At 48.1% G+C, this 22,219-nt stretch overlaps 1 protein-coding gene across 2 annotated transcripts in view; it reads left to right on the forward strand.

The window, feature by feature from the left end:
- The window catches only part of KIAA0232 (KIAA0232 ortholog), a 120,000-nt gene that overhangs the window by 24,948 nt on the left and 72,833 nt on the right, over positions 1 to 22,219 (forward strand). For both annotated transcript variants that reach the window (XM_050947348.1, XM_050947349.1), the window contains exon 2: positions 359 to 862. In XM_050947348.1, the coding sequence (XP_050803305.1) occupies positions 632 to 862 (231 nt within the window). In that variant the 5' untranslated portion in view covers positions 359 to 631. The remainder of the gene's footprint in view (positions 1 to 358; positions 863 to 22,219) is intronic.

Below are 22,219 nucleotides of genomic sequence, written 5' to 3' on the forward strand. Positions count from 1 at the left end.
GCTGTTGCTCTAAGTGCTATTTCTAAAGCGATAACAATGGTAATAAAAGTGAAACTTTCATACAAAGCCAGGTCAAGCAAATAAATTTCAAACTATGAGTTGGTTGTTAGTTGCTTGGTAAAGTGCTTATTATCCCCCTCTCGTGGTGTGGAGTGTGTGTTTGTGTTTAAATGTTGCTTGAAAAGTTTCCTGGAAACTTGGAATTTCGTAAGAATAGTATACCTACTGTGTGTCATTTGGAAGTAAGTAACATGTAAATGACTGCATTCTTGAATGTTTGCTCACTGTTCATATTTGTTGTATGGATACACATCACAACTTTTTTTTTTTTTTTTTTTTTTTTTTTTACTCTTTATAGGTCCTGCTGGGGACTTGCATCTGGTCTCAATGTGAAATTAAGGTAGAAAAACACATCTTCATATGTGTTTGCTAGTAGGATTTAGTTTATTCACTGGTCATGCCTGAAGAGTGATGTTCGTCTCTAGATGGCTAACTGCCAGGAAATATAAATGATTGTCCTAGAAGTCAAGCCTCTCTCCTATTTACTGGAGTGAAAATCACCTCCAGATATCGACGGAATATCAACTACAGAAAATGCTTCACGTTATAAGGATGCCAACCACCTAGATTCATGCGCCCTATCTGTACAATTGTTGTGGATGGTTTGCCATCTGAAAGCTCCTCAAGCTCTTATCCAGGCCCTGTATCTGTTTCTGAAATGTCTCTGCTTCATGCTTTGGGCCCAGTGCAGACCTGGCTGGGACAAGAGCTAGAGAAGTGTGGCATTGATGCCATGATATATACTCGGTATGTCCTCAGTCTTCTGCTGCATGATAGCTATGACTACGACCTGCAGGAACAGGTATTTACATATTTTAGATGTTGTCCAGTGAAAATGGATGCTTATATCTCTGATGTATTGTATATTATACATTGGGTACAGTTTGGATGTTTTAAATGTCTTTCATTATTGAAAAACCATGACATGATCCGATTTGATTAGATGAAAAATCAAGTTTGATGTAGGTAGCTTACTATAACAGCAGATATACAGTATTAAAGAATTTTATCACTTCCTGACTTCTATTACATTATGAAATTAGACATTTGTAATCAACACTGGTATTTCACGAAATATAAAAATAGAACTTTGACATACATCCATTGGCTGCACTAATTTGGTGTAGAGATTTCTATAAATTGAGAGAGCCTTGCAAACACGGGTCAAATTGGGCTTGATCATGGTAATTTGTAACACCTTTACCTGGTGGATATAGTCTTTTACGCTAGAATGTATGCTGGGATCGGGGATATGTAGGGTCTAGTTTTTGTGTTTATAGGTCTGCAGATAACTTGAAACACAAAGCTGAGGTATGAACTGCATTAATGTAACGGGATGTTGGCTGTATAGCCTAATAAAGAATATACAAAAAACAGTTGCTCTGTTCATGACTCAAATCCAGAAAAACAAGGAAATGAAAAGTTAAGCCACCTAACACTGTGTATAACTTCTCTTCCTCCACCCACAGGCACAAAACTTAATCAGCTGTGGGGCATCACAGACGATGCATTGCAACCTTAATTTTGCCGACACAACCTTTCCTTTTCCACCCTCCATTATCCAACTACTCCTTCTTAACAATATTAAATGTAATAGTGTGTTGGTTGTGAGGGGGTACGGGGAAGGAGAAGAGAGGTGGCTTGGTAAAGGGTATGATAGAAGCCTGCCTGGCATTCACGAGGCAGGGATAAGGTTGTGGTGTGTGGTTCATGCTATAAAGTAGTTATGATAAGGGATGTGCTTCTGGGGGGAAAAGTATGAGGTATTATCAGATGGCTTAACTTGTCATATCCATGGGGGTGGTTTTGAGTTTAGTAGGTACAGAGTGTGCGATAGCAAGTCTAACAATCAAAATGAAAGTTTATGTATTTCCCACTGGTTTGTTTGTTTGTTTAAGCTTAAGCAGTTGCAGGGATTTGGAGCTGTGAAGAGGGTCTAAAGACAGCCCCTGCCAATGCACTCCTTTATGCACAAGGAGCTGCTGCTGCACATAAGGTCTTGTGTCTTTACATTAAAACCTTTTCTGTTATGCACAGTACACTTGCACATAATATGCATATCTCTTGGTGCATAAATTCTTGCTTATGAATTATAGCAGTCAAAAAGACCTGAAATTCAGTTAATACCTTCCCCCAAAAAACCCTGTGTATTGAACCAGTTTTGCTCAGGATACATTGTCTGAGTGCCAAGGAAATATTTCAACCAGAATCCAATTTTCTAACTAACAAAAGCTGCACAGGAAATTCAAAGGGCCTAAAATTTAACACACTGAAATCTTACAGGAGACTGCCACTTACTGTTAGAGGAAAATACAGATTAATGCCCCATTTTAAGCCGACTTTGAAACACAAGCCTAACTATACAGTTGCTACCAGGCACCTCCATAATGATTAAGTGTCAAAATTATTCATTATTTATCAGAGCTTGCAAAAAGCAGGATAATCATAATTTGAAGGTCTGTACAACTTACTGTGAATGACCTTTCGTTTTGGTGCCTCAACTAGGTACAGCTTGTGTTGAGAGCGGAGCTTGAAAGAATGCTGCCACTTCTTAAATCCTCTACCCCTACCTCCTAATCTAACATTAGGATCTAATGAACCACAGGCGAGGAGTAGAGCATGGGAGCCATCTGAATGCTCTCAGGTTATCTGGAGTGGCTCACAAATGGGTGCCAGCCTCAGGGCCGACTGTTACAAATCAAGGCCACAAACCCCAAACTGGTTGTGTGTTATACTTGGATTTCACCAACCATCACTCCTCTGGCACTGTAACAGCCTTAACAAGGAGTTGCAGACAGTCCCCTTGGAAACTCTGGTCTATCTTACCACCCAGGCAAGCCTTCCTTTGTGATAGATGGTCCCTTACACCAAAAATCACAATATTCAGGTTACTCCCAGTCTCAAAGGAACAGTCACTTATACCAGGTGATTTGTATCTTGTCTTTGGTGAGAGAGCTAATGCTTGTAGTCAGTTGTCAGGGGGTCTACTCACTGCTAGTGGCACCTTCTCCTGGCCATCCTGGGGATTAGCTTTGCCAGGTGCTGTGCCCCCCTCTGGTGGTGCCTCTCCTGTCGTCCTCTTTCCCTGCAGACTGCTCTTGCTCCAGGAACTACAGTCTCCCCTTTGTGAATTGGCCCTCCAGCCAGGTCACCACTTTGTCAGCACCTGGTACGAGGACCAGAGCCCACCCTCTACTCCAGGTTCTGGCTCAAGGGCCCTCTTGTGAGTCGACAAGGTTTGACCTACCCCATACCTCGCTGCTTTTCCCCTGAGCCTTTTCCTACCTTCTTGGCTCTCCCTCTTTTCTTGGTTTCCCAGCCCAAACTCCTCCTCCCAGGTTACTTGCCTCTAGCCCCACACGCCTCCCGTTTTCCACAAAGAGGCTTCTGCTGTCAGCTCCTGGGCTTTATACAGGCCCCACTCTTCCTGGCCAGCTGAGCCTGCTTCCAGTCAATCCCTGCTCCCTGGCTGCTGCCGCAGGTGCAGCCTGGACAGTTAATTGGGCCTAATTTACCCTCTCAGGGTCAGCATGGGGAGCACAATCCATCACACTAATCTTGTATTAACCTAACTAACGATTTATTAACGGGGGGGGGAATGTAAACATACACAAATGAGCTAGTTTTAAGTTTCGAAAGGTTAATAGAAGCTGCTCTAATGTTCAAGCTTTATATGTCTTTAGGTGTAATCCAAGTTAAGCAGTATGGGGATCTCTTGCTTGTGCTAGAAATAGTGTCCACTCCAAATTCCAAACAGCATAGTGATCCAGTTCCTTCTGGTCAGGGATTTTATTCACTTCCCCCAAAGTGTGATTGAATGAGGATTTGTGCAAGTCCCAACTTCATGGGTGTGGGAGGAGCAATCAACCAAGTCTTTGTGTGGTGTATACAGGCCTTTTATTGGGCAGGAGATGGCATCTTTTGTGGTAAACTAGTATTTCACGCTTGGTAATGCTCCTCTCCTGAGTGTATGGGGTTTAGGGTGACCAGATGTCCTGATTTTTGTAGGGATAGTCTCAATATCTGGGGCATAGTGTTATAGGTGCCTATTCCTCTCCCCCCCCCCCCCCCCCCCATCCTGATTTTTCATACTTGCTGTCTTGGGGTTACCAGTTTCATAGCAAACACTTAAATATTACCTTATGACATGGGATACAGATGTTTTACGTGAGGTTAATGCATGCAGCATCCTACAAACATTTTGTGACATATAAACCTGTTCTTATAAACTTAACATCTATTTTAACAGTGCAAACACACAGGTGAGTCAGCTGGTTTTCAGCTATCCATTTGTCAATATTCAGTGAGGCCTAGCGGCATTGGCATGAGTTTGCACCTGGTCTGCCAGTATCACAAGCCCCACCAAAGAGAGGGTAGCCAAAATCTGCCTTGCCCAGCACACCAACTGTTTAACATCTGTATAATCTACTTGTGGGTATATCTCAATTGGACAGAGCTTGAAAGCATACAATTCCTCCTTCCAGTTTGATCCCAGCTTATAAGGAACCCTTGTGATGCTTTTGCCCTCTATCCTACACAGCCTTTTCTTAAATTGGATAAGTGTCTGTTTTCCTTCAAGTGATTGTGCACATATACATTCCACTGTAGGTTTTGTGTGCCTATGGGGGGAATTCTGTGCCAAAAAAATAGTCTGCACACAATATTTTAAAATTCTGCATATTTTATTTATCGAAATAGCACAATATAATCAGACCAGTTTTAATTGTTTTTGGTCATTTATTTCAAAATACTGGTCAGCAAGTATGTTTGTAACAATTCAGACAATACAAAAGATTCAGGAAATGTTTTTTGACAAATAGATTCCTTACTAGGCGTATTAATACAGAACTGTGAGTGATTCATTTAAACTACGATACAGAACCTCAGAAGCAGTGTTAAGTCTAGGGGGAGTTAGGGGTAATGGAGGACCAAGTAAATTGCTGAGAAGGAGCCTAGGTGTGAACTTGATGGTTGTTGGGTATGGGTGGGAAAATATGGAGCAGTTTTTTGGGGGGTAGAGGGGTGTTGGGGAGGGATTGTTAGGGAGCTTCGCCCATGCAGACCCTGGCTGACCTCTAGCCTCTCCCATTCAGTCAGGCACATCTGCTTCACCTCCATGTGTCCTTGCACCCCCTGTCCACATGTGTTCCTCCATCCCCACTCAGACACCCCCTCCCCTTTCCCTATGTGGCCCTGCACCCTCTCCCCCTGTCCCTTTCTGGCTTTGTATCCCCTCCCTGTCCCCATCTGTCTATGCCCCACCCAGACACTTCCCTGTTCTTATGTAGCTCTACACCCCTCCCCCATCACCATGTGGCCCTTTACTTCCATCCCCACTGTGTCCCTGTGCCTCCACTCCCATTCAGTGCCTGCCCCAGTGTGTCCTCCCCCACTAGCCCTTATGAGCAACTCTCTGACCTCCCCAGCACCCCACGCTGTCTGTCTCCCCAAAGCCCCTGTCTCCCCATAGCCGTTGTCTCCTGATCTGACCTGCTGCGAAGAAGGCAGGCTCTCTCTCTTCCCTCAGTAGTTGGGAGCTGCTGCTTTGTTGTAGCAACACAGCACCCTCTGGTGGGCAAAAGGCAGCAACATTTCAGCGAAGTTTTTTCTGCGCAAAAAATTAAAAATATACAGGGCTCATTAATTATTCACACACGCAGTAGTGCAGAATTTCCCCCAGCAGTACATAGTACACTTGAGTTGACTTTTACCAGCAATTGCAGTAGGCTGCTCATACATCCCTGCTCTCCTTACTCTTGGAGAAATTCTGTGCCAAAAATTTAAAAATTCTGTGCATAATATTAAAATTCTGCATATTTTGTTTGTCAAAATAACACAATATAATCACACTGGTTTCAATTATTTTGTTAATTTATTTTGAAATACCTGTCTGCAAGTATGTCTGTCTGTAACAATACAGACCACAAAAATAATTCAGAAACTGTTTTTTGACATATAGATTCCTTATTTGGCATATTAATACAGAACTTTGAATAATAACTCATTTAAACTACAATACAGAAACATATTTCCCACATGCCTCAGAAGCAGTGCAAAGGCTTGGGGGAGTCAGGAGCAATGAAGGAATGGAGGGAAGTAATTGCTGGGAAGCAGCCTGAGAGAGAACCTGGAGGGCAATTTGTTCTGTGCGGGACAAGTAAGGAACAGTTTTGATTTTTGGGATGACAGGGGAGTAAGGATTGTTAGGGAATTGGGGTGCCTCCTCCATGCAGACCCTGGCTGACCCTTCTTCCATTCAGTCAGGCACTTCTGCTCTTATCCCCATGTGTCCTTGTCATAAACAGATAGCTAAGGGTTAATGTCTCTTTCACCTGAAGCACCTGACCAGAGGACCAATCAGGAAACCGGATTTTTTCAACTTTGGGTGGAGGGAATTGTGTCTCTGTGTCTTTGTTTTCCGTCTGCCTGCCTCTCTGAGCTTTGGAGAAGTAGCTCTATTTTCTAGTCTTCTGTTTCTAAGTGTAAGGACAAAGAGATCAGATAGTAAGTTCTATGGTTTTCTTTTCTTTGGTATTTGCATAAATATAAGTGCTGGAGTGCTTTGATTTGTATTCTTTTTGAATAAGGCTGTTTATTCAATATTCTTTTAAGAAATTGCCCTGTATTGTGTCATCTTGATACAGAGAGACTATTTGTATTTTTTCTTCCTTTTTTATATAAAGCTTTCTTTTAAGACCTGTTGGAGTTTTTCTTTACTTCAGGGAAATTGAGTCTGTACTCACCAGGAAATTGGTGGGAGGAAGAAATCAAGGGGAGATTTGTGTGTTGGATTGCTAGCCTGACTTTGCATTCCCTCTGGGGGAATAGGAAAGTACTTTTTGTTTCCAGGATTGGGAACAGAGAGGGAGATTCACTCTGTTTGAATTCACAGAGCTTGTGTCTGTGTATCTCTCCAGGAGCACCTGGAGGGGGGAAGGGAAAAGGATTATTTCCCTTTGTTGTGAGACTCAAGGAATTTGGGTCTTGGGGTCCCCAGGGAAGGTTTTTCAGAGGGACCAGAGTGCCCCAAAACACTCTAATTTTTTGGGTGGTGGCAGCAGGTACCAGGTCCAAGCTGGTAACTAAGCTTGGAGGTTTTCATGCTAACCCCCATATTTTGGACGCTAAGGTCCAAATCTGGGACCTAGGTTATTACATGGTGGCAGCGGTGGGATATAGACAGAATCCAGAAGCCAGTAGGAATATTATATTTTTCTTTTCTCTGCTAAGGGCTTTTTAGCAGAGAGAAACAGTTTGGTTTTAAAAGGGAACCAGAGAGAAATTTTTTTTTTTCTGCTCTCTCTGGCAGTTTGTGGCTTGCATGTTAAGCAGAAGTCGTTAAGGACTATTAACAGTCTTTTGTCACACAATAGCACTCCCATTGAGAGTCATACCAGCACTATATGAATGCAAATAAAGTGGTTTTTCAGGTTTACTTGACATTGAAGATTAGCTAAAGGCACTGTTGCTAGGCAGACTTCAGGAGGCAACAGAGAACCTGCAGTTCAGAAGATAAACACCGGAGGGCACCCCAACACAAGAAAACAGGAACCATGTCTACCAAGACAAAAATGGAGGCTGAGGAACAAATCAAAGAAGCTGAACACAGGCGAGAGATGGAAAAAACACAAACAGCAACTGGAAATAAAACAAAAAGAGATGGAGATGAAAGAAAGAGAAGAACAGATCAAAGAGGCAGCCTACCAAAGAGAACAGGCAGCCTACCAAAGAGAACAGGCAGCCAAAGAGGCAGCCAAGGAGGCAGCACACAAAAGAAAACTAGAAGAAGAAGAGGTGGCCCACCGCCGAGAAATGGAAAAACAACAAAAAGAGAATGAAGAGAAGGAAAAACAGAGAAAACATGAACTGGAGTTGGCAAAAGCTGGGCTGCCTGTGCCAGCCAACCCTAACAACCCGGCGCCAAATATTGCTCCACAGCACAGGAAATTTCCCACCTACAAGGCAGGTGATGACACCGAGGCCTTCTTGGAAAATTTTGAAAGAGCCTGTCTTGGGTACAGCATTCCCGAAGACCAGTACATGGTAGAATTGAGGTCACAGCTCAGTGGACCTTTAGCAGAGGTGGCAGCTGAAATGCCTAAGCACCAAATGAATGACTATAAACTTTTTCTAACCAAGGCCAGATACAGGATGGGGATAACCCCAGATCATGCCCGTCGGCGTTTCAGAAACCAAAAGTGGAAACCAGAGGAGTCATTTCCCAAACACGCCTACTACATTGCAAAAAACTATGAGGCCTGGCTAACAGGAAACAACATTCAAACCTTGGAAGAACTGAACCTCCTCATACAAATGGAGCAGTTCTTGGATGGTGTTCCTGAAGACATCACACGGTACATACAAGATGGAAACCCCAAGAATATCGCTGAGGCGGGGGAGATTGGAGCAAAATGGATGGAACTGGCAGGAAGCAACAAAGCTACTGTCAAGGGGAACGATTACCCCAGGGGGCACACAGACCATAAACCCTACCACCGAGGACAGCCAAAGACCCCACATACCACCCAAGTAAAGCCACAGATACCCTACCCTTCAACCTCACCAGTCTCCAGTAACTCACCTCGGCCCAGTGACCCATCAGATGGAAGATGCTTTAAGTGTAATGAACTGGGACATATCAAGGCCAAGTGTCCCAAGAACACCATGCGAGTGCAATTCATTACACCACCATCACACCAAAGATCCCCAGGCCCGGATGCCTCTCAAATACCCTTGGAGCGAAGGGAAAATTTGAGAGTGGGCGGAAAGAAGGTTACTGCGTGGAGAGACACGGGGGCACAAGTGTCAGCTATCCACCAATCCTTCGTTGACCCCAAATTCATCAACCCAAAGGCCAAAGTTACAATTTACCCCTTCATGTCACAAGCTGTAGACTTGCCTACAGCTCAACTGCCTGTCCAGTACAAAGGCTGGTCAGGAATGTGGACTTTTGCAGTCTATGACAATTATCCTATCCCCATGCTACTGGGGGAAGACTTGGCCAACCAGGTGAGGCGGGCCAAGAGAGTGGGAATGGTTACACGTAGCCAAACCAGGCAAGCTTCCAGACCCATTCCTGTTCCTGAGCCGTCCACAGAGGCCCCGTCTGTGTTACCAGAGACCCAGACAGAGGTAGTGGACCCGGATTCCATGCCTACCACTGAAACAGCCACAGCATCTCCAGTCCCAGGCCCGAAACTGGAACAACAACCAGCACCAGCAAGTGCAACTACATCTTCAAACTCAACGCCAGAGGGCGCCAGCGAGCCACAACTGGCAGAAGCAACAGACAGCCATACCCAAAAGGCTCAGCCAGAGCCTGAAATACCCTCAGGTGCACCAGCGAAGAGCGGTTCACCAGCAACGAAAACAACCCCATCACCTACATCGCTTCCAGAGGGACCAAGCCCAAGTCCACAGTCTGAGGAAGAACTGGTGACCCCAGCCTCAAGGGAACAGTTCCAGGCTGAGCAGGAAGCGGATGACAGCCTTCAGAAAGCTTGGGCGGCGGCACGGAGCACCCCACCGCCTCTCAGCTCTTCTAATCGATCCCGGTTTGTTATAGACCAAGGACTTTTATACAAGAAAATTCTTTCTGGTGGACACCGGGAAGAATGGCAGCCGCAAAAAACAGTTGGTGGTTCCAACTAAGTACCGGGGGAAGCTCTTAAGCTTAGCCCATGATCATCCCAGTGGCCATGCTGGGGTGAACAGAACCAAGGACCGGTTGGGGAAGTCCTTCCACTGGGAGGGGATGGGCAAGGACGTTGCCAAGTATGTCCGGTCTTGTGAGGTATGCCAAAGAGTGGGTAAGCCTCAAGACCAGGTCAAGGCCCCTCTCCAGCCACTCCCCATAATTAAGGTCCCATTTCAGCGAGTAGCTGTGGATATTCTGGGCCCTTTCCCAAAAAAGACGCCCAGAGGAAAGCAGTACGTACTGACTTTAGTGGACTTTGCTACCCGATGGCCAGAAGCAGTCGCTCTAGGCAACACCAGGGCTAACACTGTGTGCCTGGCCCTAACAGACATCTTTGCCAGAGTAGGTTGGCCCTGCGACATCCTTACAGATTCAGGGTCTAATTTCCTGGCAGGGACCATGGAAAAACTGTGGGAAACTCATGGGGTGAATCACTTGGTTGCCACCCCGTACCACCATCAAACCAATGGCCTGGTTGAAAGGTTCAATGGAACTTTGGGGGCCATGATACGAAAATTCATCAACGAATTCTCCAATAATTGGGACCTAGTGTTGCAGCAGTTGCTGTTTGCCTACAGGGCTGTACCACATCCCAGTTTAGGGTTTTCACCATTTGAACTTGTGTATGGTCACGAGGTTAAGGGGCCATTACAGTTGGTGAAGCAGCAATGGGAGGGGTTTACGCCTTCTCCAGGAACTAACATTCTGGACTTTGTAAGCAACCTACAAAGCACCCTCCGACACTCTTTAGCCCTTGCTAGAGAGAACCTAAAGGATGCTCAAGAAGAGCAAAAGGCCTGGTATGACAGACATGCCAGAGAACGTTCCTTCAAGGTAGGAGACCAGGTTATGGTCTTGAAGGCGCAACAGGCCCATAAGATGGAAGCATCATGGGAAGGGCCATTCACGGTCCAAGAGCGCCTGGGAGCTGTAAACTACCTCATAGCATTTCCCAATTCCTCACTAAAGCCTAAAGTGTACCATGTTAATTCTCTCAAGCCTTTCTATTCCAGAGACTTACAGGTTTGTCAGTTTACAGTCCAGGGAGATGATGCTGAGTGGCCTGACGGTGTCTACTACGACGGGAAAAAAGACGGTGGCGTGGAAGAGGTCAACCTCTCAACCACCCTGGAACGTCTGCAGCGGCAACAAATCAAGGAGCTGTGCACTAGCTTCGCCCCACTGTTCTCAGCCACCCCAGGACGGACTGAACGGGCATACCACTCCATTGATACAGGTAATGCTCACCCAATCAGAACCCCACCCTACCAAGTGTCTCCTCATGCCCAAGCTGCTATAAAACGGGAGATCCAGAACATGCTACAGATGGGTATAATCCGCCCATCTACCAGTGCATGGGCATCTCCAGTGGTTCTGGTACCCAAACCAGATGGGGAAATACGCTTTTGCATGCACTACCGTAAGCTAAATGCGGTAACTCGTCCGGACAACTATCCACTGCCACGCACCGATGAGCTATTGGAAAAGTTGGAACGTGCCCAGTTCATCTCTACAATAGACTTAACCAAGGGGTACTGGCAAGTACCGCTAGATGAACCTGCCAAGGAGAGGTCAGCGTTCGTCACCCCTGCGGGGGTGTATGAATTCAATGTCCTTCCTTTCGGCCTTCGAAATGCACCCGCCACCTTCCAGAGGCTGGTAGATGGTCTACTAGCTGCACTGGGAGAATTTGCAGTTGCCTACCTCGATGATGTGGCCATTTTTTCAGACTCCTGGCCCGAACACCTACTACACCTGGAAAAGGTCTTTGAGCGCATCAGGCAGGCAGGACTAACTGTTAAGGCCAAAAAGTGTCAAATAGGCCAAAACAAAGTGACTTACCTGGGGCACCAGGTGGGTCGAGGAACCATAAACCCCCTACAGGCCAAGGTGGATGCTATCCAAAAGTGGCCTGTCCCACGGTCCAAGAAGCAGGTCCAATCCTTCTTAGGCTTGGCCGGATACTACAGGCGATTTGTACCACACTACAGCCAAATCGCTGCCCCACTGACCGACCTGACCAAAAAGACCCAGCCAAATGCAGTTAAGTGGACTGATGAGTGTCAAAAGGCCTTTACCCAACTTAAGGCAACGCTCATGTCTGACCCTGTGCTCAGGGCCCCGGATTTTGACAAGCCATTCCTAGTAACCACGGATGCATCTGAGCGTGGTATAGGAGCAGTGCTCATGCAGGAAGCAACAGATCACAACTTCCATCCTGTCGTGTTTCTCAGCAAGAAACTGTCTGAGAGGAAAAGTCACTGGTCAGTCAGTGAAAAGAAATGCTATGCCATTGTGTACGCCCTGGAAAAGCTACGCCCATATGTTTGGGGACGGCGGTTCCAACTACAAACTGACCATGCTGCACTAAAGTGGCTTCATACTGCCAAGGGGAACAACAAGAAACTTCTTCGTTGAAGTTTAGCTCTCCAAGATTTTAATTTTAAAATTCAACACATCACAGGAGCTTCTAATAAAGTTGCTGATGCACTCTCCCGTGAGAGTTTCCCAGAATCCAGTAGTTAAAAAGTGTTCTTAAAATGTACAAGTGTATTAGTTATATACTTAGGAGTATATGTAAAGGTGTATGTGTTGTATTAATCTGTTTATTTTCAAGTTCTAGAAGGAAATCGCCGCCAGTGAGATTCCCCACTGTCTGCAATTTGGGGGGCGTGTCATAAACAGATAGCTAAGGGTTAATGTCTCTTTCACCTGAAGCACCTGACCAGAGGACCAATCAGGAAACCGGATTTTTTCAACTTTGGGTGGAGGGAATTGTGTCTCTGTGTCTTTGTTTTCCGTCTGCCTGCCTCTCTGAGCTTTGGAGAAGTAGCTCTATTTTCTAGTCTTCTGTTTCTAAGTGTAAGGACAAAGAGATCAGATAGTAAGTTCTATGGTTTTCTTTTCTTTGGTATTTGCATAAATATAAGTGCTGGAGTGCTTTGATTTGTATTCTTTTTGAATAAGGCTGTTTATTCAATATTCTTTTAAGAAATTGCCCTGTATTGTGTCATCTTGATACAGAGAGACTATTTGTATTTTTTCTTTCTTTTTTATATAAAGCTTTCTTTTAAGACCTGTTGGAGTTTTTCTTTACTTCAGGGAAATTGAGTCTGTACTCACCAGGAAATTGGTGGGAGGAAAAAATCAAGGGGAGATTTGTGTGTTGGATTGCTAGCCTGACTTTGCATTCCCTCTGGGGGAATAGGAAAGTACTTTTTGTTTCCAGGATTGGGAACAGAGAGGGAGATTCACTCTGTTTGAATTCACAGAGCTTGTGTCTGTGTATCTCTCCAGGAGCACCTGGAGGGGGGAAGGGAAAAAGGATTATTTCCCTTTGTTGTGAGACTCAAGGAATTTGGGTCTTGGGGTCCCCAGGGAAGGTTTTTCAGAGGGACCAGAGTGCCCCAAAACACTCTAATTTTTTGGGTGGTGGCAGCAGGTACCAGGTCCAAGCTGGTAACTAAGCTTGGAGGTTTTCATGCTAACCCCCATATTTTGGACGCTAAGGTCCAAATCTGGGACCTAGGTTATTACAGTCCTTACACCCCTACTTCCATTCAGTCTGTGATTCAATGTCACCCCACTAGCTCCTGTACCCCGGCCCCAGTCTGTCCCTCACAACTAGCCTGAGTTGCAGCAGCCCTGTGTGTCTCACTCTTGTCTGTCTCCCCATATTCCCTGCTGCCTCCACTTGGCCCTGTAGGCAGAGTGCTATGAGGAAGGCAGCTTCTGCCCTCTCCCTCTCCACAGCTGTCTGCTCTGGCCTGTGAACCAGCTGCCCTCTTTTCTAACACCACATTAGCCCCTGGTGGGCTAAAGGTGTTATTGCAGCATGACCCCTCGTGGCTTCCCAGAACAATCAATTCTTCAGGGGAGGAAAAATCTGTAGAGGACAGTGGTGCAGAATTCCCCTGGGAGCATCTCTTCATTGCTCTCAGGAGAAGGCATAAAAAGGAAGTAGTCGCCATCTCCCATTAAGGCTTTGTCTACACTAGCGCTTTTGTTGGCAAACTTTTGTCGGTTAGAGTTGTGAAAAAACCACAATCCTGCCTGACAAGTTTCACCTACAAAAGCACTGGTATGGACAGTGCTATGTCAACTGGAGTGTGTCTCTGGCTGACATACAACTGCCGCTTATTAGGGTTGGTTTAATTATGCTGGTGAGAGAGCTCTCTTCCACTGGCATAGAGAGGCTACGCAGGAAACCTTAAAGTATGAAGTGTAGATGTAGCCGAAGTTCCTTCTCACCCACTGAGATACAAGTTGCATTTTCTTCAATTAGCAGTTTTCAGAACTTTGATTAACATAGTTATTGTTTTAGTAGTTACCTGGAGAATTTATTATGAAGAAATCCCTGGGAATTAAGTAGTGTGCCACGTGCAGCACCGTTTTTTCTGTCACAGATAGTTACAAGAGATGCTTTATTTGTCTGGGTGAGAGCCATGTGAGGGACAAACCTCCTTCTCCACCAGAACTAAAAAAGAGGGACTTTCATCTTGAACTTCACCTCATGATGCATCCTGAGTCAAGCCCCCGCCATGATGCAGGGGACTCAGAATCAACCAGGAGTCCCCCTACAACTACTTCTGATTCGAAGCACAAGTCTTTTGAGAAATGTCACACTTTCTCTTCACTATCAGGCTCACTGAATCACTCTGTGCATTCTGATGCTGACAAAGCAAGAAGTCTTGGACTTTACACAGAAAATCTGGTAAGCCCTCGAGTGCCAATATAAGGTTCACAATTCAAACACTCATCAGTCCTGTCTGAGGCAGCACTATCAATTCCAGCTCTTCACCCAGGCCAGTCCCCCTTTTGGCTCCACTGGTACTGTTGGTACGCTTACCTGAAGTGTCTTCCATTCAGTGAGCTTACTTGTACTCAAGGGATCTCTTTTGCTTTTCCTGACTGGACTCTCGTTTTATGCAACCAGTGACAGAGTCCTCAGCTCCATTGATGCAGCCACCTCAGTCCATTTCAACTCTGTTAGAGTTTGCCAGCTTTCTGTACACTCTAACTCTCCCTTTCTTTGGCGCTTAATGTGTTTCCCATAGCCAGACCACCTAGAACCCAAATGGGAACTGTTGCTCCCTATTCCAAGGAGGCTTATATTTCTTCTCCTGACTCTGAAAGTGAAGAACTTGTCTCGCCGTTGTGATTGTTTAGTATTGGGCTGCTCCAAGAGACTGTAGACCTCCATCAGCTACCAGAAACCTCTACTTGACATCCTATTACCATCCCTCAACCCTCTGAGCTGGACCCCACGGAAGAGGGAGAATTAATGGAGGAAACCTTATCTTCCTCACCATATTTCTTCATCTTCACCATGTATAGCTGTAACTCCAGTGTCCTTGTCTTCCCCCTCTTCTCTTCTCCCCCCTCTTCTCTTCCCAGAGAACTTCATAGTTTTTTCAGACACTCAGGAGTGTGGCCACTTCTCTAGAGGTGCAGGTGGAACTTGTGCACAAGAAGCTGCACATTCTCCTAGATATTTTCCATATGTGCACCATGATCTGGAAGGCGAACTCTTGTGAAGCAAGAGAGCTCGTTGGCGGGCATTCAATTCTATCAAGGATGTTCTCCAAGGAAAAAACAACAAGGCAACACATGCCAACCTTTTCAACTCAATACTACTGCCAGTAATGTGGTACAGCTGCAAAAATGGGTGCTCACGAAGCTAGTTTGTCACAGAGAGGACGTTGGAAAGGAGAATTCTGGAGATTTCAATCTGCGACCAAGTCCTCAATGAAGTGATGAGACCGCAAAGTGGAAATCAGTGGACTGCAGCTGTTACTGAGTGATATCCATGGGAACTGAAAGAACCACTTGGCCAATCTCCAAAGAGATGGGAAGATTTTATCATGAAAAGTCATGGTCGCACATGGAGAAGGAAGGCCAGGATAAGAGAAGAATGCAAGATGTGTTATGATCAGTGCAATCTATATGAGGGCTGAAGGACCAACTGATCAAGCTCCTGCCTCAGGAAGGATTCCGCGTCCCATCAGTGAAGCCTTAGTGGAACCACTGAAAACTGTCTTGCAGATACTAACTTCTGTACCTCCTACAGCCAAGCATATGAGCTGTTCTTTCTTTGGTGGTCACAGCTTCTAGTGAGCAGTCCCATCAATCCCACCATAAAGCCACTCTTCTGGATAAGGAATTTAAAAGGCTGGATTCCTACAGCTAAAAGGTTTATTCCACTGCTACTCTTCAAATGATTAGCTAATTATCAAACTCTTTTTTGTCAAAATACAGTTTTATTTAATTTCTCTGTGGTTTTTAAATTTGCTGACAAGTTGCCAGAGGCATATAAGGAACAGTTTTTAGCTTTGGTTTCTGAGGGATATTTTACAGCTCCTGCATCCCTTCAGGTAGCAAAAGACACTCCTGATATACAGCCTTGTGTTCCATAGCCACTGCAATCTTCATGGAGAACACAATAGAAAACTTAAATTTTGAGATCCCAAACTATATTCTACTAAAACAGATGACACTTGGACTCTCCTGCAATACTTCGTTTGTTAGGAGTTTATGCTCCAGTTACAAAGAGGAAACTGGTTAGGCTGCAAACTTATTCCAGACCTTCTTTCTGATAAAAGTCAGTATGTGCCTGTAAGGGTTTGTCTTCACTACCAGGATAAGTCGACCTAAGTTACAATACTCCAGCTATGTGAATAACATAGCTGGAGTCAACGTAGCTTAGGTCGACTTATCCTGCTGTCTTCACTGCACTGCATTGACGGGAGATGCTTTCCGGTTGACTTAGCTTACTCTTCTCAAGGAGCTTGAGTACTGTAGTGGTTCGGACAGCGCTCTGCTGTTGATTTAGCGAGTCTTCACTAGACTTGTTAAATCAACACCCCCGCATTGATTGCAGCATTGTTGATCTCCCCAGTAGTGAAGACAAGCCCTTAGAGAAGGTCTTCCCTTCCCATTCCCAATCCACCTTCTCCCTGTATTTTCAAGGATCCTTCTCATGAGATGGTGTTTCTTCAGGAAGTTCAGTCTCTTCTAGAATTGGGAGCAATAGAAGTTTTTCTTCAAGTGATTGCTCATATCTATTCCAGTTAGGTGTGCGCGCTCGTCGGAAGATTTTTACCCTAGCAACTCCAGTGAGTCAGCAGGGTCACCCCCTGGCGTGGCGCCACTACGGCGCTGGATATATACCCCTGCTGACCCGACCGGGCCTCAGTTCCTTCTTACCGCCCGTGTCTGTCGTTGGAACAGTGGAGCGCGGCTTAGCTGTCCTCCACTTCCCTAGCTTCTCCTTGTTCACTTGATCTCTTGTTGTATATAATTAACCTAGTCTATAGTGTGATTAGTTTTATAGTTCTTAGTGTACATAGTTTAGCGGGGTTCGGGCATTAACCCTTCCCCACACCTGGTGCCGGGGCCAATGCCTGGTTCACCGGGATTTAAACCGTGCTCGACCTGTAAGAAGCCGATGCCCACGAGCGATCCCCATGACTCTTGCCTAAAGTGCCTGGGGGAATCGCACATCTCCGATAAGTGCCGCATTTTAAGGCCTTTAAGCCGTGGACAAAAAAGGAGAGGGACTTTCGCTTAAAGATTCTCCTTATGGAGGCAGCCCTGAACCCTCCGTCCTCGGCACCAGGCGCTGACAGTGCTCCTCCGGCACTGGACCACGCCGGCTCCGCCAAGGCACCTCGGCACTGGCCTTCTCTGGCACAGGGACCTGATCAAAGACTCTCAGCTCTCACCACGCCTGCGACGCAGACTCGTTCGGATTGCCCGGCACCTACTCCTGCTGTGGCACCGACGACTGTGGTGCCATTGACTCCGGTCCCGAGAGGGCCATCGAGTCCAGTCCTTGAGAGCTCCCCATGGAGGCCTGTGGTTGAGCTTACGGTCCCCTCCACACCGGAGACATTCGCCTCAGCCAGGGACCTTATTGCGATGACTGAGTCTGCCCTGCCTTAACCGCCGGTGCGGGTACTGCATTCCAGAGGCAAGCCAGCCGCTATGAGACCTCCTTCGCTAGACTCGGCAAGCCGGCACCAATCTCGTTCCAGGTCCCGGCACCGCTTGAGGTCCCATGGACGGTCCCGGTTGAGACGCCGCTTGCAGTCCCGGCACTGCTCACCTAGGCGGTACCAGTCTTACTCGTGGCACCGATCCACCTCTCTTCCTGCCTGGTACTCTCGGTACCACTCCAGCTCTAGGCACCGCTCCTGGCACCGAGACTCTCGCAGCCAGTACCGCAGCAGGCCGTCGAGTTCTAGGTTAACCTCCCGGCACCGCGCTGGTTGCAGGTCCCGGTCTCGTTCTCGGCACCGCTATGGCTCCCGGTACCGATCCTCGGCACCGAGGAGATCTCCAGCAACGAGAGTGAAGGACTTATACCAGCCTCGCTCGGCTCCTCCCTGGCCGTCCCAGCACCTGTCCGTGTCCTCTCAGACGGACAGTGCATACGCCCCGGACACCGATGTGCCTGCTGCATTGTTTCAGGAGCCCCAACCTCAAGATCATGGGCTGCAGCAGTGGGGTTTCTGGACGCCTTGGGCGTACCATCGCGTTCAGCCACCTCAAAACACCAGGTGCCGGAAGCCACAATCACCCGCCCTCCTCCTCCCCCTATGGAGGAAGGGTTGACCCAGCCTCAGGATTCCCAGCTCCCCAGGGAGATGGAGGCGATCCACCAGGCGGAATCCTCATCAGACCCGCTGGTTCCAGGTCTCTCCTCTTCATCTTCCCCTGACGAGGCTGTAGCTGGAAGCTCTTCTATCGGTCCTCCACCTCAGGGCCCACTAGGACCTCCTCAGGCATGTTGCACAAAATATGAACTTACAAGCCGAGGAGGTCCCGGAGGTACAGGACCCAGTGGTGGACATTTTGTCATCAGATGCCCCCACTAGAGTGGCTCTTCCCTTCATTTAGGACCATACAGGCCAATGCCACTATGATCTGGCAGTCTCCGGCCTCTGTCCCACCGGCGGTGCGAAGAGTAGAGCATAAATATATGGTGCCCTCCAAGCGCTATGAATATCTCTATGTCCATCCTTCTCCCTGCTCCCTCGTTGTCCAGTCGGTCAACAAGAGGGAACGCCATGGCCAGCAGCCGCCAGCCCCTAAATCAAAGGAGGCGAGACACATGGACTTGCTAGGACGCAAAGTCTGTTCGGCAGGGGCTCTCCAACTCTGCGTGTCCAACCAGCAAGCTCTCCTTAGCCGCTATAGTTATAACACCTGGGCGACAGCGGATAAATTCAAGGAGTTGCTTCCGCAAGACGCTCGGCAGGAGTTCTTGGCCATCCTCGATGAAGGAAAGAAGGTGGCAAGAACTTCCCTCCAGGCTTCTCTGGACGCCGCGGACTCAGCTGCCAGGACCTTAGCCTCGGGAGTGACTATGCGGCGTATCTCGTGGCTGCAGGTCTCCGGCCTCCCCCCGGAGCTCCAACATACAATTCAGGACATTCCTTTTGAGGGGCAAGGGCTTTTCTTTGATAAAACTGACCCTGGGCTGCAAAGCCTAAAAGACAACAGGGTCATTATGCGCTCGTTGGGCATGCAGTGACGCAGGGCAGGCCCTTCCGACCCCAGCCGCACCGCCCTTACCCTCAGCCCCGGCAGAGGCAAGACTTTGCCAGGAGGCAAGGTAGAACCGGTCGCCGCAGACAATCGGGCAACCAATCGAGCCAAAACCAGGGCTCCTCCGGGCCAAAACCTTCCTTTTGAAGGTGCGCCCGAGGGCGTTGTACCACTTTCTTTAAAGGAACCGTCCCCTCCTTCCTCCAATCATCTTTCCTTCTTCCTCCCTGCGTGGTCCCAGCTAACGTCAGATCGCTGGGTCCTACGCACACTGGAATTTGGATATCACCTCCAATTTATTTCAAAACCCCCCTCCCACCCTCCTTCCTTGTCCCTCTTCAGGGACCCCTCTCACGAGCAGCTCCTCCTCCAGGAGGTGCAAATGCTCTTCGCCAAAGGAGCCATAGAAGAGGTTCCAGAGCATGAGCGGGCAAGGGGTTTTACTCTCAATACTTCCTAATCTCCAAGGCAAAGGGGGGGTCTCAGACCTATCCTCAATCTGCGGGAACTCAACAGATTCATGGTAAAGTTGAAGTTCCGTATGGTATCCCTGGGGACCGTTATCCCATCCCTGGATCTTGGAGACTGGTATGCCGCCCTCGACATGAAAGATGCATACTTCCACATAGCCATCTTCCCACCTCACAGGAGGTTCCTCCTGTTCGTAGCCAACCGCCAACATTTTCAGTTTGCGGTCCTCCCGTTTGGCCTCTCTACAGCCCCAAGAGTATTCACCAAATGCATGGCTGTAGTCGCCGCCCACCTCCGTCTCAGTCGGATACATGTTTCCGTATCTGGACGACTGGCTTATCCGAGGGACCTCCGAAGCACGAGTCCTCGGTCATGTCCGCTTTGTCAAGGACCTTTTCCTACATCTAGGCCTACTGATCAATATGGACAAATCGACTCTGATCCCCACTCAGAGGATAGAATTTATTAGCGCCACCCTGGACTCCAATCTTGCCAGAGCCTGTCTTCCGTTGCCACGGTTCCAGATTATGGTGGCTATCATCGAGAGGCTGCGAGAGGCGCTGTTGACTTTGGTGCGCACTTGCTTCGCTCTCCTGGGACACATGGCGGCCTGTACCTTCGTAATGAAATACGCCAGACTGTGCTTCCAGCCCCTCCAGTCCTGATTCAACTCTCGATACCGACCAGCCAGGGATGCTATAGACATGGTCGTCACCATTCCCCCGACCGTCCTAGACTCCTTAAAGTGGTGGCTGGATCCCTCCATGGTGTGTGCAGGCCTCCCGTTTCATCCACCCCAGCCCTCGGCGTCCCTGACAATGGACGCATCATCCCTGGGTTGGGGAGCTCACCTCGGGCACCTACGTACCCAGGACCTTTGGTCACCTCAAGAGCTGAGCCTCCATATCAACGTCCGGGAGCTGAGAGCGGTCCGCCTTGCTTTCCAGACGTTCCAGCAGCACCTACAGGGCCGCTGTGTGTCAGTATTCACCGACAACACAACGGCCATGCACTATATAAACAAGCAGGGCTGCGCGAGATCCTCACCCCTGTGTCTAGAGGCCTTACGACTGTGGGACTTTTGCATAGCCCACTCTATACACCTCATCGCCTCCTTTCTCCCAGGAGTTCGGAACACGCTGGCGGATCGCCTCAGCAGATCCTTCCTTTCCCACGTATGGTCACTTCGCCCGGACATTGCCCTTTCGCTCTTCCGGAGGTGGAGGTTTCCCCAGATAGACCTCTTTGCATCACGTGGGAACAGGAAATGCCAAATGTTCTGCTCGTTTCAAGGTCTCTCACCGGGTTCAGTGGCGGACGCCTTCCTTATACCGTGGACGACACACCTGCTTTCCGCTTGTCCACAGGGTCCTGCTGAAAGTACGCAGGGACAAAGCCCGCTTCATCATGATAGCTCCAGCTTGGCCTCGGCAACACTGGTACACCATGTTACTAGACCTGTCCACAGTCGAACTGGTCCCCCTGCCTCTTCCCCTGGACCTGATCACTCAGGACCAAGGCAAACTGCGTCACCCGGACCTTCAGTCCCTCCACCTCCTGAGTGGCTGACCCAGGCTGAGCTGCGTTGTGCCGCCCCAGTGCGACAGGTGCTCCGTGGTAGCCGGAAGCCTTCTACTAGAGCGACATATTTGGCCATGTGGAAGCATTTCACCTGCTGGTGCGGGGAGTGGAGCTTCCTTCCCACCGACATTTCCATCCGCACCATCTTGGATTACCTGTGGTCTCTCAAACAACAGGGCCTAGCGGTATCATCTTTGAGGGTCCATTTGGCAGTCATCTCTACCTTCCACCCAGGGGAACATGGCCGCTCGGTCTTCTCACACCTGATGGTGTCTAGATTCCTTAAGAGCCTAGAGCGCCTCTACCCCCAGGTACGCCGCCCTGCCCCAACATGGGACCTTAACCTGGTTCTTACCAGACTCATGTCCGCCCCATTCGAGTCGTTAGCAACTTGCTCCCTTCTCTACCTGTCATGGAAAACCGCTTTCCTGGTCGCCATCACTTCAGCGAGGCGAGTCTCCGAGCTTCGGGCCCTCACGGTGGACCCCCCATATACTGTATTCCACAGGGACAAGGTACAGTTGTGACCACATCCGGCCTTCCTCCCCAAGGTGGTATCAGCCTTCCACGTTAACCAGGAGATCTTCCTACCTGTCTTCTTCCCAAAGCCACATTCATCTCGCAGGGAGCAGCTGCTGCACTCCCTAGACGTCCGTAGACGCCTCGCTTTTTATATTGAGCGAACAAAACCATTCCGCAGGACCCCCCAACTCTTTGTTGCGGTGGCCGAGCGTATCAAGGGCCTACCAGTTTCCTCGCAGAGGATTTCCTCCTGGGTGACGTCGTGCATCCGCACCTGTTACGACTTGGCTCAGGTTCCATCGGGCCACATCACTGCGCACTCTACCAGGGCTCAGG

Source organism: Gopherus flavomarginatus, chromosome 3, assembly GCF_025201925.1.
Source record: "Gopherus flavomarginatus isolate rGopFla2 chromosome 3, rGopFla2.mat.asm, whole genome shotgun sequence".
NCBI lineage: Eukaryota > Metazoa > Chordata > Testudines > Testudinidae > Gopherus > Gopherus flavomarginatus.